Below are 21,024 nucleotides of genomic sequence, written 5' to 3' on the forward strand. Positions count from 1 at the left end.
CTTTTACAGCTGCAGCATCAAATGTGCTACCAAAATACACCAAAAATCCTTCCATTTAACCCTCTGGGGTCTGAGCCTATTCTGGCCGTTTTTGAATACTTTTTATTTTGCCCTTCATGAACCAAATGCTTTTTTTTTTTTTTCAATACCCATATTTGGTATCCATTTTTCTTCACCTATATGATCTGGCAGTTATTTTCTCACTTTAACCTACTTTATCTCAAAAATCATGAAATCTTAGTTGAAAAATATACTATTTACTACAATAAAAACCACAAATATGCTCAATGGAACTTGTAAATGTAAACATAGGATACAATTATGAACATATAAAAAGGTAATGATTTAAATATGATAAAAATATATACAAAAAAGTCCCTAAATCTTTAGATAGAGAGATAAACTCTAAAGGTAGAGATAAACTGACATCACGCTCCCTGAGCTGGAGGAGCAGAAACCTCCAGACAAGGCCGACCCTCCGCCTCACTTTGACTGCTTTGATGCCATTCACAAGGAGAGACTTCACCTTCTGTTTTACACAGCGAGAGGCTTCTGTTCAACCCTGTACCACCATTATAGTGGAAAATGGATCAACTATGAATGCATTTTCTCATATGTTGCAAAAGTGAGATCACTGTGACCTCTAAAAATACATCATAATACATAGACATCAACCTAAACTACAATTATTTGTACTTTTACAGCTGCAGCATCAAATGTGCTACCAAAATACACCTCAAATCTTTCAATTTTATATTTGGTATCCACTTTTCTTCACCTATATGATCTGACAATTATTTTGTCACTTTATCAACATATTGAGCCCAAAAATCATGAAATCTTAGTTGAAAAATGATACTATTTACTACAATAAAAACCACAAATATGCTCAATGAACTGTTTTGGAACTTGAAAATGTAAACATAGGATACAATTATGAACATATTAAAAGGTAATAATAAAATTCCATACAAACATGTACATTTATAGGCTTTTTTCCATTGTTAGCTTCAACTCTTCAAAACAAACTATGTGTGAAAAAACAGAGAGCTACACCAATGCTCAAATATTTCCGTAATATGCTTTGATGCCATTCACAAGTAGAGACTTTACCTCCGTTTTACACAGCGAGAGGCTAATGGCGATTCTGTTCAACCCTGTACCACCATTATAGTGGAAAATGCATCAACTATGAATGCATTTTCTAATATGTTGCAAGCGGTGAAACAAAAGTGAGATCACTGTGACCTCTAAATATACATAGACATATACAGGCATCAATCTAAACTACAATTATTTGTACTTTTTTACAGCTACAGCATCAAATGTGCTACCAAAATACACCTCAAATCCTTTTATTTTGGCCGTTTTTGAATACTTTTTATTTTGCCCTTCATGAACCAAATCATTTTTTTTTTTTTTTACAATACCTATATTTGGTATCCATTTTTCTTCACCTATATGATCTGACAACTATTTTCTCACTTTAACCTACTTTATCAACATATTGAGCATGAAATCCGAGTTGAAAAATGATACTATTTACTACAATAAAAACCACAAATAGTATGAGATGAGATAGTTCTACTCCTCAAAGAATTGTCACTAGCACTTATTGATGCACTAATAGCTCTTATTGCAGTATACCTTGATTGTTTACTTTTACTCTTCCTGTAAGTTGCTTTGGATAAAAGCGTCTGCTAAATGACTAAATGTAAATGTAAATATGCTCAATGAACTGTTTTGGATCTTGAAAATGTAAACATAGGATACAAATATGAACATATAAAAAGGTAATCATTTAAATATAATAAAACTATATACAAAAAAGTCCCATAAATACATGTATATTTATAGGCTTGTCCCTCCTTGTTAGCTTCAACTTGTCAAAACAAACTATGTGCGAAATTACTACACCAATGCTCAAATATTTCCGTAATATGCTTTGATGCCATTCACAAGTAGAGACTTTACCTCCGTTTTACTCAGCGAGAGGCTAATGGCGATTCTGTTCAACCCTGTACCACCATTATAGTGGAAAATGGATCAACTATGAATGCATTTTCTAATATGTTGCAAAAGTGAGATCACTGTGACTTCTAAATATACATCATAATACATAGACACCAACCTAAACTACAATTATTTGTACTTTTACAGCTGCAGCATCAAATGTGCTACCAAAATACACCTCAAATCCTTCAATTTAACCCTCTGGGGTCTGAGCCTATTTTGGCAGTTTTTGAATACTTTTTATTTTGCCCTTCATGAACCAAATATATATATATATTTTTACAATATCCATATTTGGTATCCATTTTTCTTCACCTATATGATCTGACAATTATTTTCTCACTTTAACCTACTTTATCAACATATTGAGCCCAAAAAGCATGAAATCTGAGTTGAGAAATTATACTATTTACTACAATAAAAACCACAAATATGCTCAATGAACTGTTTTGGAACTTGAAAATGTAAACATAGGATACAAATATGAACATATAAAAAGGTAATAATAAAATTTCATAAAAATATGTACATTTATAGGCTTTTTCCCCCTTGTTTGCTTCAACTCTTCAAAACAAACTGTGTGAAATTACTACACCAATGCTCAAATATTTCTGTACTATCAAATTAAAACTATCATATCTTTAGTTTTACATGACCCAGGAATATCAAACAAAAATTGGGAGAAAGTTTCAAGTCTGTACTTTGGAGTAAAGTTGATAGCAGCGCTCCATGTGACCTATTTTTTTGTTAAACGTCACATAATCTGATCAGGACGGCACGATCATAGATCATACTTGAAATGTACCCAATTGCAAATGTATCAATCCATCTGAATCTTATTATTTTTCAACATATCTAAAAAAAAATAAATGATTGATGAATTGAGTTCAGGTTTACCATTATTTTTTTATACCATTTTGAATGTACTCTCTCTATTTCAAGCCTCATTTAATTCACATCCTCTGCTGCCACTTCAGTTTATTTTATAAATGAGGAATATAATGCTTTTCCAGCTATGTCTGATGATTAAATGTTTACATCACCACATTTAACAACTGAATAGCTCCATTCTTTGACTGTACCATGCTTTTATTGTGTACACATTTCAAGTACTGTTTGATATTAGTACTTATAAGTACTTATTGATATAAGACACAAAATGAGAAGACAGAATGACCAAAAAAGACACAAAATGACCCAAAAAAAGACACAAAATTACTAAAAAAAGACACAAAATGACCAAAAAAGACACAAAATGACTAAAAAAAGACACAAAATGACCCAAAAAAAGACCCAAAATGACCAAAAAGGACACAAAATGAGAAGACAGAATGACCAAAAAAACCCCACAGAGGACACAAAATGACCAAAAAAAAAGGCACAAAATAACAAAAAAAAGATACATCAGACACAAAATGACCAAAAAAGACACAAAATGATATTGATTTTGAGTGTTTTGCAAGTCCAAGAGAATGAAATATGAAAGAAAAACACTTGCCCAGTAGCTGCACTGTGATCTTTATTTTTATGACATGAGCATTACAATGGTCATTCATAAAGGCATTAGCCCCTAATGCATGAAATGCATATCACAAAAAACTCAAACAGACATCACAATCCCTGTTATTTGTCAATAAAACTGGGCCAGTTGTCTCCTGTGAAGATAGTGAAACAATTTCCACGATCTCTCCCCCGGTTTATCTTCCTCTCCAGGAGACGAGCCTGCAGCTTCCTCATCTGATATTCAAGGTCAAGAGGGAAACAAACAAAAACAAATTCAGATCAATTACTTTTTGAGTTCAATATAGATGAGTTGTGTGAATAATGAAGTATGGCTCTGACCTCCTCCACATCTTGTTCTGCTGCAGCCATCTGCTCAGCCGTGGAGCCCCTGGGATTCCTCCGTCTCTCCTGCATCTTCTCCACACGGGCACGGATCTGCCGCTCCAGTTCACGGGCCGATCTGGAGGAATCATGCAGGTCAAAGGTCAAAACCATACTGCAATACTGAATATTTATTTGACTAAGTAGGGCATGTTGTTTCTGGGAGACAACTGGTTAAAACTACAAGCCTGTGAGTGACTCATCTGTTCTTCTTAGATAAGATTTATTCTAACAATGAAAACAAAAACATCTACAGTGTACAAACTAATCTGGTTGATCTGTTTTTGGGGCATATTGTTGCTCAAGAAGAACAAAAGAAGAAGAAGAAGGTGTACAGCCTCTAAGTGTCCACTAGGGGTCTCTAGCTTTCCACCTACATCTGCATGAGATGACTGGAGACAATGCAAAATGCAATCTGGTGGCTACTTTTAGACCTGTTGTCCCTGTACCCAAATGAATCAGGATGTTCTGTATCACTGCTGAGGGGTTTTTTTTTACAGCAAATGTCCAAAAATATCACAGGCACAAAGTATTTTCATCAGGTACTGATAGGATGAACATACAGTCATGGAAAAAATGATTGGACGACCCTTGTTTTGTACAATTTCTTGTTCATTTTAATGCCTGGTACAACTAAAGGTACATTTGTTTGGACAAATATAAAGATAACAACAATAATAGCTCATAATAGTTTCATTTTAGAGCTGATATCTAGCTATTTTCCATGGTTTTCTTGATAATAACCCAAATCATTATCAAGAAAACCAAGGAAAATGGCTAGATATCAGCTCTAAAACTAAACTCTTATGAGCTATTATTGTTCTTATCTTTATATTTGTCCAAACAAAGCGACTGTATTTTACGGGATCAAATATTATATATTAAATCTGTACCCATTATATGGAGGTAGAGATAAACAAAAGCAGTCATACTTTAAGAGAGAGAAGTCCTTTTAAAACTTGAGATGTTGATTCCGCAACATCAACTAAATATCAAGAAGGTGTCCTCAGTATTTCGTACATTAAAACCAGTTTGAAAACATGTATAGATTTCTAAATATTCCAAAATATATGCAATGTATATGTGAGGTAATTGGAGGACATTGTACTCCAGCAGTTGTATGTCTATCTGTATGTATATTTGGATGTGTGATTTTAGCACTTATTGTAATTTGTATTTACCTGCATTTGGACTAACTGCATCAGTTGTATTATTGTTGTTTGTGTCGGTTTGTGTACCCGTGCAGGGACTTCATCACATCCAGACGTGAAAACAAAGCATCGTGGAGCCCTACTGTAAATTAACCCATTTGCAACATTTACATTTTTTTATTGAGCATGATAGTATTTTGAAAGTAAAAAAAAAGATTTAAAATCACATTTTATGTTGGACTAAAGGACTAAAAAAAGACAAAAAATTACCAAAAAAAGATACAAAATGACTAAAAAAGGTACAAAAAGACACAAAAAGACTAACAAAAGACACAAAATGACACAAAATGACCAAAAAAGACACAAAATGACCAAAAAAGACACAAAAGACTAACAAAGACACAAAAAAAACACAAAAAAGTCACAAAATGACGAAAAAACCCCCCAAAAAAGACACAAAAAAGACACAAAAAAGACACAAAATGACCAAAAAAGACACAAAATGACCAAAAAAGACACAAAAAAGACTAACAAAGACACAAAAAAACACAAAAAAGTCACAAAATGACCAAAAAAGACACAAAAAAGACACAGAAAAGACACAAAATGACCAAAAAAGACACAAAAAAGAGACAAAAAATACACAAAATTACCAAAAAAGACACAATAATGACTAACAAAGACACAAAAAAACACAAAAAAGTCACAAAATGACCAAAAAAGACACAAAAAAGACACAGAAAAGACACAAAATGACCAAAAAAGACACAAAAAAGAGACAAAAAATACACAAAATTACCAAAAAAGACACAATAATGACTAACAAAGACACGAAAAGACATGAAAGGGATTCAAAAAAGACAAAATAGCCCAAGACTCCATAGAGTTAAATATGAAAAGCCAGCACTTGTATGTCTATCCGTATGTTTATTTGGATGTGTGATTTTAGCACTTATTGTAATTTGTATTTACCTGCATTTGGACTAACTGCATCAGTTGTATTATTGTTTGTGTCGGTTCGTGCAGGGACTACAGATGGAAATGCACTAGAAGCCAAATCTGGTTCAAAGCTTCTTCTCCTGTGTGATGAATGTTGTTGTTTATGCTCCCTGACAGATAAATATAATAAACTCATAAATTAACCCAAAGCTACCAGCCATACTGATAGAACAAACTCAAATAAAACATCCCTAGCCAGAGCAGTGGGTCTGATTCTCATTCTTATTCTGGCTCAGGTTTTTTCAGCTTGTTTTGTATTACTTGTTGTTGTTTTTATTTGGTTTGGGTGCAGACACACTGCAAAAAAAGAAAAGTTGGGTGAACTCAAAATTTCAAGGCAACAAACTTTGATAAAATTTTAAGTTGGACAATTAAACTAAATATTTTAAGTTTTGTTTTTGAGTTTGCTCAACTCTGAATTCAGATTTTTGTCAACTCAACTATAAGTTGTACTAACTTATAATTTTACATTGTAATAACTTTTAATCCTTACTTCTGCTAACTTCTGCAATGTGCTGAATTGGCACGATTGTAACGCCGCTATGAAATGTCAGCTAATGTTGCGACCGCAATTTTGAGTTAGCATTGATACGCTAATGGCTACTCTTGTAGCTGTAACAAGCAGCGCCGCTAGCGTCAGTTAGCCGCTAGCATCAGTTAGCCGCTAGCATCAGTTAGCCGCTAGCATCAGTTAGCCGCTAGATATAAGGCACCGTGTTTTTAACAAAAAGCATCACTGTAATTTTTGCATTTATTTATGTAAAAATACTTTTTCTCACTGTTAAATGTACTAAACATCATATCTCTAACAGAAATATACTGTAATATTTAATGGTAAAATATTTAATTTATGCGGCATTTATAAAGTATTTTCCTACCTATGAAATGTCAGCTAATGTTGTGACCACAATTTTGAGTTAGCATTGATACGCTAATGGCTACTCTTGTAGCTGTAACAAGCAGCGCCGCTAGCGTCAGTTAGCCGCTAGCTATTTCAACTTTTTCCCGCATTTCCCAACAAAGAAATAAGAGTTATCAGAACTATTGTCCCTTGTTGTGAACCCCAACTTAAAGATATAAGTAACAACAACTCACCAACTTGTTTTTGAGCAGACAACTGGCTTCCTTTGTTGTGCTAACTTACATTATTGCCCTAAATGTCAGTAATTTATATTTCAAAGTTTTACCAACTTAAATCACTGTTTTAGGCCAAAAAAAAATACAAGTTGGCTTTTTTGCAGGTCAGTATTTGGGTCCCCCACAGCTCCCATTTACCTCGTCTCCTCACAGTCTGTGATGGACATGCCGTGCGTCTGAATCTGAAGAGGATCTCTGTCCTCCATAGCAGATTTTGAATCTGTCTCTGCTTCCTGTAACAAAGAGAAAGGCTCGCTCATGAACAACAGCATTTTGTTCTGGAGTGCATATTTGTGTGCATATAGGATGATGCAGCTGTTGCGACACATACAAACACAGCCTTCAGCTGCAGTTGCATAACATTGTGTCGAATGGGTTTGTTTTTGCTGCATTTTCATGTGAATATTTACACTGATGCTGCTGGTTGAATGCAAACACTCCCCAGCTTCACACTGTAAAAACTGTCTGTACATTTTTACGGTGAAAAACTGCTAAACCATGACAGTAAAAGACCGTAAAATGATAAATGAGTTAATTCTCTTTCAGGAAACATTAAATCATTAAACACTGTAAATGTATAAATCAGCCAGAACAGTATTTTACAGGTTTTAAATTAAAAAAACAACATTACTCTATTACTGTAAAATACATTGGCACCGTGTTTTTCACAAAAAGCATCACTGTAATTTCTGCATTTATTTATGTAAAAATACTTTTTCTCACTGTTAAATGTACTAAACACCATATCTCTAACAGAAATATACTGTAATATTTAATGGTAAAATCATTAATTTATGCGGCATTTATAAAGTATTTTCCTGTCAATTATATGTCAAATCTTTTGATGGAAAAACCTTTTATTTATACGGTAAAAAATGGAATAAATGCAATCTTAAACGTGAAATCAACAGTGTCAATATCTTTTTACCGTAATATTAGAAACAAAAGCAGCGTGGAGCCCTACTGTAAATTAACCCATTTGCAACATTTACATTTTTTTATTGAGCATGATAGTATTTTGAAAGTAAAAAAAAAGATTTAAAATCACATTTTATGTTGGACTAAAGGACTAAAAAAGACAAAAAATTACCAAAAAAAGATACAAAATGACTAAAAAAGAAACAAAGACACAAAAAGACTAAAAAAAGACACAAAATGACCAAAAAAGACACAAAATGACCAAAAAAGACCCAAAAAAGATACAAAAAAGACACAGAAAAGACACAAAATGACCAAAAAAGACACAATAAAGACACAAAAAGACACAAAATGACCAAAAAAGACACAAAAAAGACTAATAAAGACACAAAAAAACACAAAAAGTCACAAAATGACCGAAAAAGACACAAAAAAGACACAAAAAGACACAAAAAAGACACAAAATGACCAAAAAAGACCCAAAAAAGATACAAAAAAGACACAGAAAAGACACAAAATGACCAAAAAAGACACAAAAAAGACACAAAAAATACACAAAATGACCAAAAAAGACACAAAAATGACTAACAATGACACGAAAAGACATGAAAGGGATTCAAAAAAGACAAAATAGCCCAAGACTCCATAGAGTTAAATATGAAAAGCCAGCACTTGTATGTCTATCTGTATAGTTAGTTGCACCGTATTTATTACGGTAACGTTCTGGCAACCACAGCTGCCAGTTTTTTACCATAAAAACAACATTTTTTTTTTTTTACAGTGCACTTGGGGTGTATGCTTTTAAATGCATACCTCCAAATCAACCATCTGCATTGTGTACTGTTTGTGCATGCCTGCATGTACACATCAGCTGTCATAGCTATATGTTGCTGCTATATCTGCTGCTATACTATATCATAAGCACCGCCATCTGTTGCTGTTCTAAAGCACCAAGGCTCACTGACTCTTCTACTGCTGCTACCTGCCAGCTACTTTACTTGCATCAACATTTTTGATCATATTTATTGGTGTCGTCTTCCACTGGGTGTGACAGAGGTGGTGCTCTGCTGCCCCCTTGTGGCCGGCAGGTAGGCAGGTGGACATTTAACCCTCTGGAGTCTCCAAAAGCGCCAAAACATGACTTGTTCATCACATCCAGACTAGAAAACAAAGCAGCGTGGAGCCCTACTGTAAATTTACCTCTAAAGTTCTGGCTGTAAACTCCATGAGGCCAGTTTCAGTTTGATGATGATATACCAAGTAAAACTGGAGACAAGCTCAAATAGATTTAGTATCAAATGATAGAACTGGATGGAACCCTCTTATATGGTAGATTTGACACCTTTGTTCACATTTGCAACATTTCAAATTCTTTATTGAGCATGATAGTGTTGAAAATTCAAAGATTCAAAATCACGTTTTATGTTGGACTAAAGGACTAAAAGACACAAAATGACTAAAAAAAGACACCAAAATGACCAAAAAAGACACAAAATAAGTTAAAAAAAAAAGACACAAGTCAGCAGTCCCACTAGAATAAAAACCAGAGTTGATGACAGAAAAACCAACATAAATGTGATCATAAGTGTAATTGTGTGTGATCCTTTGTTTCTTTTTGGTTCAAAATGTTGATCCGCTCAATAAAAAAATTTGAATGTTGCAAATGTGAACAAAGGTTGCAAATATAACATATAAGAGGGTTCCATCCTGTATTTTTTTCAGCACAACCTCACCAATATGACCTAATAATAATAGATTTTTTATTCTGACTTACTGGTATAGTGTTTTGAAAGTTAAAAAAAAAGATTCAAAATCACATTTTATGTTGAACTAAAGGACTAAAAAAGACACAAAATGACTAAAAAAAGACACAAAATGACCCAAAAATGACACAAGATGACTAAAAAAAGACACAAAATGACCAAAAAGGACACAAAATGAGAAGACAGAATGACCAAAAAAAAACCCACAGAAGACACAAAATGAAAAAGGGGACAAAATAACAAAAAAAAAGATACATCAGACACAAAATCTCCAAAAAAGACACAAAATGACTTACAAAGACACGAAAAGACATGAAAAGGATTAAAAAATGGACAAAATAGCCCAAGACTCCTTAGAGTTAAGTGATTTATTCCACACATACCTCTTGTTTCCTTTGTTCTGTGTGCTTCTTCTGTTTGTGCTCAGACATTTTCTTCTCCTGTGTGATCTTGGCTTGTGTACGCCACTTCCGAAGAGCCTCTTGGCTCCTGTGGGAGAACCAGCAAACAATATACTGTAATAGATCTACGTCTAGGAAAATGGCTCTTGGGCTGTTGTTTCTAACTGGTTGCAAAGGGGTCTGTAAACATTGATTATTCTTTTTGTCTATATATATATTGTGGTCAAAATGCCGTGCAGTGTGAGAGTAAATTGGGTATTTTATAACGTTGAACTCCAGCCCTTGATAGTAGAAATCAACTTACTTTCTTCTCTGCTCTAGAATAGCCTGCTTCTCCTCCAGCTCTTTCATTTCAGCCTGTTTCCTTTCTTCTGGCTTCTTCCAGTGCTGAGTGTCAAACAGAGGGAGCTCGGGAATTATTCCGGCCTTGGTCGCTGCCTTTTTTCTGACAAATAAATTGAAACAAAATGCTTTATTTTTTATTGCTCTCCTGAGCTCTGAGTCCCAGTTGAGACAGCCTGGGAGATTTTATCGCTTGGGTCTCTCCGCTGTGGAGAATGTCATTAAAAAGTGTTTTTCTGTCCTTTTCCAAGGCACCATGCCATACACAACCCCACACCTCAGCACTAAAGTTATCTACTGCAACAAAACAAATCCACCTCCTACTATAAGATAAGACTTCATCACACAGTATATATGAACAGGTGAATACTGATTTGTGCCCGACAGATATTTGCAGGATACATTGTAGCACAACAATGGCACCAGATATTAATCAGTAATTGTTTTGTTCTCTCAGCACCCAGTAAAAATATTTTCCATGTTTCTGGCCTTTGTGTATCCTTTTTGAGAGAAATAGTTTGACATTTTGCAGAATATTTATACTTATATACTGAATTCCATCTTGTTAACCCTCTGGAGTCCACGAAAGCGCCAAATCATGACTTCTTCATCACATCCAGACGTGAAAACAAAGCAGCGTGGAGCCCTACTGTAAATTCACCCATTTGCAACATTTAAATTTTTTTATTGAGCATGATAGTATTTTGAAAGTAAAAAAAAAAGATTTAAAATCACATTTTATGTTGGACTAAAGGACTAAAAAAGACAAAAAATTACCAAAAAAAGACACAAATTGACTAAAAAAGAAACAAAAAGACACAAAATGGCCAAAAAAATACACAAAATGACACAAAATGACCAAAAAAGAACCAAAAAAGACACAAAATGACCAAAAAAGACACAAAAAAGACACAAAATGAGCAAAAAAGACACAAAAAATACTAACAAAGACACAAAAAACACAAAAAAGTCACAAAACGACCAAAAAAGACACAAAAAGACACAAAAAAGACACAAAATGACACAAAAAAGACAAAAAATAAACAAAAAAGACTAACAAAGACACAAAAAACATAAAAAAGTCACAAAATGACCAAAAAAGACACAAAAAAGACACAAAAAAAGACACAAAATGACCAACAAAGACTAACAAAGACATGAAAAGACATGAAAGGGATGCAAAAAAGACAAAATAGCCCAAGACTCCATAGAGTTAAATATGAAAAGCCAGCAGTCAGTTAACTTAGCGTAGCATAAAGACTGGAAATGGTTCTCCTAGCAATGTCCAAAGGTAATAAAATCACCTACCAGCATGTCTGATAAATCACTTATCAACATGTTATATCTCAACCTGTTTTCAACTAAAGGGTAATATGACAAATTGTTGTTTTAAAGAGTGATAAATGTGATTACTTCTTAACCAGGAAATTACTGGTCACAAGCAAGAAATGCCCGGCATTTTGTGTCTTTTTTACACTTCTATGAAATAAACTAAACAAGATATAATTAACTAATTAGGGAGCTTTTAAGGGTGCTGGTTACCTCCGTCAGGGAGGTTATGTTTTTGACTTGGTTTGTCATTACAAAAGAAACAATGCTATGTAAGTTTAGCATTTTTACACTTGCATTTAAGGCTGTGCCTGATGTGACTCTTTTGATCTTAAACGACTCTTTTATTGCTTCCTGCAATGAAAAACAATAAGTTTTAAACAGCAGAAAATCCAAAGGTTCAGCATCTGCATCATGAGTTTTATACATGTAAGTGTGTTTGGCACGTGCTGTCTTGGAAAATGTATATTTTGTGAATAAATTTAACCACTCATTTAACCACAAAAAAAACAAAAAGAAACATTGAAACTTGGTGGAAGGGCGAGGAAGAACTCATTCAATTCTCGAGCGGATCTGAATCATGAGGCAGATGCACAAATTATTTTTGGTTAGGGGCATTTACACTGTATTCATGTAGTGTCTGAGTAATTGGACAAATCTCTTCCCTACTTTGCAGAATGCACCAGAATGGACTCTCAACAACTCATTGACAATCACAACATGATCTCACAGAAATCCGTGAAATAGCCACGGATTCGCTTAACTCAAATTTCAGTGAAACTGACACGGATTTCGCTACAATGCAAGTTAATGACAGTCATATCCCGTGGTTATTCCAACATACAAAGTGATTATGTACATTCACTGAGTGAATATTTAGAAAATAAAACATAGATTTCTCGCTAGAAATGTGATCAAAATCCATTTTTATGCAGAAACTAAGTCAAAATATAGATTTTTTCAATAAAAATGAGAGAACTGTCCGCCATGTTTTTTGTTCTGACCGCCGGGACCTTGAAAGTCACGTGACTTGGAACAAACCAATAGGAACAAATATCCATGGAATAGCCACGGGATATGACTGTCATTAACTTGCATTATAGCAAAATCCGTGTCAGTTTTACGGAAATTTGAGCGATTCCGTGGCTATTCCACGGATTTCTGTGAGACCAGGTTGGAAAATCAACGTCAACCAATGAAATACAGCACATCTTCTTTGTAGCCTCCATGTTGTTTTCACATTATGACTTCAAGCTCTTGAACACTCATGAGGTTGGACGAATAACTTCCCAACTGGGGAAATAGGAACATCTGAGTAGCTCCTGAATGCACCATTGGCTCTAGTGGAGGTCTGCACTCTATAACCGTCTCCTGTCTGCTTTGTATTCAATGTTCAGTGTGTGAGTGGAACCAATATTCTTTTCCAACTCTTGGGAAAAAGTTTATAAGCACATTTACCAAAATGTATAACAGAGGAAAAGCAATTTCACCTCTGAAATCTCTCATCTCTTCCACCAGAATACATTGACTTACACTCAAAAAAAGCAAACTGGGTGTCTGTTACCTTCTCCTTAGTCTAACATGTAGCTTCTACTAAATAAAATGATGTTTTGTGGTTGAACAGTTTTAAAACATGTACTTTTAGCATAAATGCAACACTTTAAAATGTACTAGAATACTTTATGTTAAAACAATCTAATTAAATTGCTGAATATAATACTCTGTTTAAAAATTATTTATTTCCCGAATAATTACTATTATGTTCATTTTCATATGATAAAGGTAATCTTTTAGGCTAAACCACTTCAACCTAACTTTGTTTTGTTGGCTCAGCACAATTTATTCATGTACTGCACTATTTTAAAAAGTAGTTGTAACTACCCTATTAAATAAAGTAACTCTTAATAATGTCATACACGTTTAAATGGCCCAAGAAAATTACAAATCTAGTTGGACTGACCTGGTAATTAAGTAACAGTAACACAAACACATCATGTTGACCCGACATATTTACATTTTGTTCACTCAACAAAACTGTTTCTCGCTTAATTAAAGCATTTTATTCAGGTGGAAATTATTTCCATAATTTTATTTTGTTCTGGGAACAAGTTATTTTTTTGAGTGTACCTTTTGATAACAGGAAGCTGTGACTTGAGGTTCCTATCAGCCCGTGTTATGGAGCCCAGCTCGGCTCGGTCCAGCAGGATCATCTTGTGTTTGAGCTCCATGAACCTCTGCAGCTCGTCCTCATCCACTGACTCCTCCTGCTCCTCCATGCTGGACCCCATCAGCTCCGACAGCTGGAGCTTCTCCACCACTGGCAACTCTACCAATGAGACAAGCATGGCAGCTACAAGTAGAATGAGGGGGCAGCCAATACTGGCAACCATCACTGCTGGCTGCAGCTAGAATGGCTGCTAGAGGCACATGATGCATCAAGAATTACTGATAGAATACAGAGTTTTTTTTGCAAAGATACGCCCGATTTGAAGCAACACATTTACATAACTAATAACAGCAGGTAAAATGTTCTCTTCTTGTTCTTTTTTTGGTCATTTTGTGTCTTTTTTAAATGATTTTGTGTCTTTTTGTGTCATTTGTGTCTTTTTTTAATAATTGTGTGTCTTTTTGTGTCATTTGTAGTCATTTTGTGTCTTTTTTTGGGTCATTTTGTGTCTTTTTAAAATAAATTTGTGTCTTTTTTTGGTAATTTTGTGTCTTTTTTGGTCATTTTGTGTATTTTTTTTGGTCATTTTGTATCTTTTTTTGGTCATTTTGTGTCTTTTTTTTAGTCATTTTGTATCTTTTTTTGGTCATTTTATGTCTTTTTTTTAGTCATTTTGTGTCTTTTGATGTCTTTTTTTGTCATTTTGTGTCTTTTTTTAGTCCTTTAGTCCAACATAAAATGTGATTTTAAATCTTTTTTTTACTTTCAAAACACTATCATGCTCAATAAAGAATTTTAAATATTGCAAATGTGCATTAATTCCAGAGTACACTGAGACATTAAACTGCATCATTTTCAATTAAATTCTGGAAAAGTTGGTGTGTTCTAAAACTTTTGACCAGTAGTGTATGTAGTAAGCAACTTTTAACTGAATTATGAAAATAAGGGGCTGTAATGTAACCACATGTAGGATAATTAAACTCAGTTATCGCAGCTGAAAAAGGTTGACAATGCAGTATGTAAATGAATGGTGTATACTCATACTTATACTCTGAGCCAATTAAATAAAAGCAGATCCTCCCCCCTGGAGACCTGGAGCCCTGTCTTTGTTAATAACCTTGTAGACAGGGAGATAAATTGTGTGATTGAGGGTTTTGGCTGTGCTCATTGTGCAGCAGCAGCCTCTCCTGTGGAGGGCTGTCTTGAGTCTTGGGCTATTTTGTCCATTTTTGAATTCTTTTCATGTCTTTGTAAGTCGTTTTGTGTCTTTTTCTTGTCATTTTGTGTCTTTTTTTTTGTCATTTTGTGTCTTTTGGTGTCTTTTTTTGTCATTTTGTGTCTTTTTTTTAGTCATTTTGTGTCTTTTGGTGTCTTTTTTGTCATTTTGTGTCTTTTTTTGGTCATTTTGTGTCTTTTTTTTAGTCATTTTGTGTCTTTTGGTGTCTTTTTTTGTCATTTTGTGTCTTTTTTTGTCATTTTGTGTCTTTTTTTTAGTCATTTTGTATCTTTTGGTGTCTTTTTTGTCATTTTGTGTCTTTTTTTTGGTCATTTTGTGTCTTTTTTTTGTCATTTTGTGTCTTTTGGTGTCTTTTTTTGGTCATTTTGTGTCTTTTTTTGGTCATTTTGTGTCTTTTTTTTAGTCATTTTGTGTCTTTTGGTGTCTTTTTTGTCATTTTGTGTCTTTTTTTTAGTCATTTCGTGTCTTTTGGTGTCTTTTTTGTCATTTTGTGTCTTTTTTTGGTAATTTTGTGTCTTTTTTTTGTCATTTTGTGTCTCTTTGTGTCTTTTTTTGTCGTTTTGTGTCTTTTTTTGTCATTTTGTGTCTTTTGGTGTCTTTTTTTGTCATTTTGTCTCTTTTTTTGGTCATTTTGTTAAATTAAATTAAATTAAACTCAGTTATCGCGGCTGAAAAAGGTTGACAATGCAGTATGTAAATGAATGGTGTATACTCATACTTATACTCTGAGCCAATTAAATAAAAGCAGATCCTCCCCCCTGGAGACCTGGAGCCCTGTCTTTGTTAATAACCTTGTAGACAGGGAGATAAATTGTGTGATTGAGGGGTTTGGCTGTGCTCATTGTGCAGCAGCAGCCTCTCCTGTGGAGGGCTGTCTTGGGCTTCTCACAGTGATTACCTCCAGACAGTGCTTAGTGACAGAGAGCTCCTGTTTAGAGCCCACAGGTTATCGATCATTTTCATCTGGCTAAAAATATTACAGAGCTGGAACGGGAGGGGAGGAAAAGGAGTCAGCCGAGTGGCACGCGCCGTCTCCAAGGGAACAGAAGTCACACCAGCGAAGTGGTACCAGGGCAAGGAGCTATTTTAGTGAGCAGCCGTCCTATCTTTGACAAAAAGAGCAGATGGCTGGAATGCACGTGCATACTGAACACCGTGCTGTTCAAAGTTAAGGTGCCTTTCATTCACCTGGCAACCTGGTCTCACAGAAATCCGTGAAATAGCCACGGATTTCGCTTAACTCAAAATCCGTGGAATAGCCGCGGAATCGCTCAAATTTCCGTGAAACTGACACGGATTTGGCTACGATGCAAGTTAATGACAGTCATATCCCGTGGCTATTCCATGGATATTTGTTCCTAGTGGTTTGTTACTAAAAAAAAGACACAAAATGACCAAAAAAGACACAAAATGACAAAAAAAAGACACAAAATTACCAAAAAAGACACAAAATGAGAAGACAGAATAACAAAAAAAAGACACAAAATTACCAAAAAAGACACAAAATTACCAAAAAAGACACAAAATGACTTACAAAGACAAGAAAAGACATGAAAAGGATTCAAAAATGGACAAAATAGCCAAAGGCTCGATAGAGTTAAGAACTGTGTTGTAAAAAATGTATATTATATAAGTTATATACTCGACTATATCGACTATCCCGTGGCTATTCCATGGATATTTGTTCCTATTGGTTTGTTCCAAGTCACGTGACTTTCAAGGTCCCGGCGGTCAGAACAAAAAACATGGCGGACAGTTCTCTCATTTTTAGTGAAAAAAATTAATATTTTGACTTAGTTTCTGCATAAAAATGGATTTTGATCACATTTCTAGCGAGAAATATGTTTTATTTTCTAAATATTCACTCAGTGAATGTACATAATCACTTTGTATGTTGGAATAGCCACGGGATATGACTGTCATTAACTTGCATTGTAGCGAAATCCGTGTCCGTGTCAATTTTGTGTCTTCTGGTCATTCTGTGTCTTTTTTGGTCATTTTGTGTCTTTTTTTTTTTTGTATTTTTGTGTCTTTTCTGGTCATTCTGTGTCTTTTTTGGTCATTTTGTGTCTTTTTTTTTTTTTGTATTTTTGTGTCTTTTCTGGTCATTCTGTGTCTTTTTTGGTCATTTTGTGTCTTTTTTAAGTCATTTTGTGTGTTTTTTTGGTCATTTTGTGTCTTTTTGGGGGGGAAACTTAAGGAAATATGCTGCTGCGTTGAATTACGGGAATGAAGGATCCAGCACTTTTTTGGAACTTCCTATTGGTTTGTGTCCATTTTTAGTGAAAAAAATCAATATTTTGACTTGAGTTTCTGAATAAAAATGGATTTTGATCACATTTCTAGCGAGAAATATATGTTTTATTTTCTAAATATTCACTCAGTGAATGTACATAATCACTTTGTATGTTGGAATAGCCACGGGATATGACTGTCATTAACTTGCATTGTAGCCAAATCTGTGTCAGTTTCACGGAAATTTGAGTGATTCCGTGGCTATTCCACGGATTTTGAGTTAAGCGAAATCCGTGGCTATTTCACGGATTTCTGTGAGACCATGTTGCACCTGGGGGGTTCTTTCTCATGCAGACTGGACGCTTCGCCATAGCACTCCTGAGGTACTGGAGGATGCTCTGCAGCCCCTGGGTCACTATGTCTTGTGGAGGGAAAGTGATGGGGCAGTTCCTCAGGTTCAGGCCTCTGAGGGTGATCACATTTCCTGGGGGGAAAAAAAACAGATTACACTTTTTGCCAGAGTTGACAGCTTCATCAAGATTAATTTACAATGAGTATATCAGTAGAGAAATCTTAGATTCTGCAGATTCCTTCATTGCCAACAGTGGTAGTTAGTTAACAATGGAAGCTAAGCAGCAAAAAACACATTATACAGGGTTCGTACACTTTTTCAGTGGTCAAATTCAAGCATTTTTCAAGGACTTTCAAGGTCCATTTTCAAGCTTTTCCAGTAGATAGATAGATAGATAGATAGATAGATAGATAGATAGATAGATAGATAGATAGATAGACTGACATCTTGTTGTGCATTATTTCTAATAATAACTACTAGTTATTCATTGCTCTAAATGTGCTGCCAGTGAGGCTTATTGAAGCTGATGAAACATGAAGACAGCTTGTTATTTCAGAGAACAGAGACATTTCTTGCTGGTTAAGTTGACTTGAACTCACCTAACTCTGGAGGAAGTTCTGAGATGGGGTTTCCTTCCAGAAGTATAGTTTTCAGAGATCTACATGAACAAAATGACGTAGTGTTAGATAATCGATAGGGCTGTCTTATCACATGTGTAGGAGCTAAACGGAACACGAGGAAATTGTTCAAAATAGTCAGAAAGAATCTAATTTTGCCACACTTTTTGAATCATGAATTTTCAGAGCATATGCTACTAAAGACAACTCTAAATAATCTGAAATGCGACAGAGGGACATACTGTACTCCCATGGTGGCCGAGGGGTTTGGAATCAATCTGCATATTTTTCAAAGAGCAGTTGCATAAGTAACCTACCTGTGCGAGCCAATTTCAGAAGGGAGCGATGTAATTTGGTTATGTCTGAGGTCCAGCCACTGAAGGTTTGGCAAACTGATGAACATTGAATCAGGGATGCTGGATATCAGGTTGCCTTCAAGACATAAATACTAAAGATGATACAATAAGCAAGTTAGAATTACAAGTCAGTGAAGAAGAACAAATAGAGATACATTTGTTGGCTTTGGTGGATTTCAAAACAGCAGAGTTTATGTTCAAAATTAACAACAACATGCTGCCTGACTGTATTCAGAAAATGTTCAATCTAAGACAAAGCCATTATAATTTCAGAGGGGAGTGTATATTTAAAAAGTTAAAAACCAGAACCAACACCAAATCACCATGCACCACGGTAACAGCCGTTAACCCTATAAAGCCTGAACCATGAAATAATTGCCAGAAAATTCAATTTTTTTTAAAACCGAGTGCTTATTAACTTGCTGACGAATTTAAAAAAATAAATAAATTGCATATATGAATTCTAATTTGTATCATATTTGATGCATCAGGTCTTTTTGTGCAATTTGTTGCTCACAGTTTGTTTTTCTTGAACTAACAAAAACATCAAACAACAACATTTTTAACTTTTCCTTTTTCCTCAAACATGCAAAATACATATTTTTTCCATATAACACAACATCATACATCTGCTGATATGAAGTTTTTTAATGCAGCAATGACTGATCCACTCGTGGAAACTGCATATCATTTTTGCTACATCTGGTATTTTTGTGCAATTTGTTGCTCAGTTTGTTTATCTTCAACACATGTATACATCAGGTTTTTGATGATGTAGAGGTCTCAAAAATTACTGTCTAATATGATACACTTGGCTTTATAGGGTTAATTTATGGAACAAATTGGACTTGCAAGCTTGCAATACCATTAACTTATTCAAAAAAATTACTTAAAAACAGGATGATTAATTTATATAAGTTAGAGTAATGAGTAATAAGCTTCTTTCTTTTCTCTCTTTTGTGACTGCTTATTTCTTTTGTTGATAAATAACAGATTGTACATTTCTAAATTTTAAATTTACTTGAGTTGTAACAGGGTAATAAGGCGTAATAAGCTGCTTCAGCCTTTTCGGTCTAAATGTCTATTATCAATTTTCTCTCTCTGTTTACATGTTGTTTATTTTGATCAATGTTTTTTTTTTTTTTTTTCTGGTTTGTTTTGATGACATGTATTGACCGAAATAAACAGATACGAAACGAAACGAAACGAAACGAAACAATTCTACTGATTTGTTGCTTTAACCCTTTGATGCACAACATGGGGCAAAAATGACTCATTCATCCAAATTTGATTTCAAATGAGATGACCTAATACTATAATAATAGTAATTTGTTTCAAATAGTATACTTTCAACACTCATATATTTAATATATTTAACATGTTTGTGTATCATTTTGTCACACATACAGTGTATCTGGAAGGTTTTCACAGCACTTCACTTTTCCCACATTTTTTTTTATGTTTCAGCCTTATTCCAAAATGGATTAAATTCATTTTTTCTTAAAATTATACACACAATACCCCCATAATGACATTTTTGACCCATGTTGTGCATTAGAAGCGTAGTGATACAAAAAAGGGTTTTTATTCAAAAAGTAAGACATGAAAACAAAAAAATTAGAATGTATGATGATCAATAACAAGCTGATTTAGGAAAACCTGGAATACTGAATGATGAAATTAATTTATTGTAAAGATATAGAAAATTAAAAACTCAGTCGGGTCACTTTAGACCCATGTCGTGCATCAAAGGGTTAGAACCACTGCACATATGGCGGGTAGAGGTTGACAAATGCACAGTGAAGTCCAAACTGACCTTTAGTGTGCTATTTTTCAAAATACTTTCTGCAACATGTTTCAGCTGAGTTCTGCTCAGCGTTAATGTCTCAGTTGAATAATGTTCAGGGTGCTCCTGAACCTCAGCATCCTCAGGCTCAATGCGGGGGGCCGGAGGTTTGACAACACTGTTCCCAAAGACAAAACTTAGCTGCAGGTCAGGAACCTCCTCCTCCTCCTCCTCCTCCTCCTCCTCTCTCTCCGGGGAGGACGTTGGAGTTGGAGTGGGGACGCTGGGGTGTTTAGCGTACATATTCGTTGTTTAAAAGTGGCTTTTCACATTGGTG

The 21,024-nt window shown here is 34.6% G+C and overlaps 1 protein-coding gene across 1 annotated transcript; it reads right to left on the reverse strand.

Annotated features, from left to right (window-relative positions):
- Window positions 1–3,470: 3,470 nt before the first annotated feature.
- LOC131993868 (leucine-rich repeat-containing protein 27-like) lies at window positions 3,471–20,990 on the reverse strand. Its single transcript, XM_059359925.1, has 10 exons — window positions 20,718–20,990; window positions 18,863–18,993; window positions 18,528–18,586; window positions 17,908–18,060; window positions 14,065–14,263; window positions 10,571–10,711; window positions 10,249–10,354; window positions 7,323–7,417; window positions 3,856–3,976; window positions 3,471–3,750 (listed from the first exon to the last, which is right to left on the reverse strand). The coding sequence occupies exons 1-10, from the start codon at window positions 20,988–20,990 to the stop codon at window positions 3,637–3,639; spliced, it is 1,392 nt and encodes a 463-aa protein (XP_059215908.1). The 3' UTR covers window positions 3,471–3,636.
- Window positions 20,991–21,024: the final 34 nt, after the last annotated feature.

This window comes from Centropristis striata, chromosome 20 (genome assembly GCF_030273125.1).
Source record: "Centropristis striata isolate RG_2023a ecotype Rhode Island chromosome 20, C.striata_1.0, whole genome shotgun sequence".
Lineage (NCBI taxonomy): Eukaryota > Metazoa > Chordata > Actinopteri > Perciformes > Serranidae > Centropristis > Centropristis striata.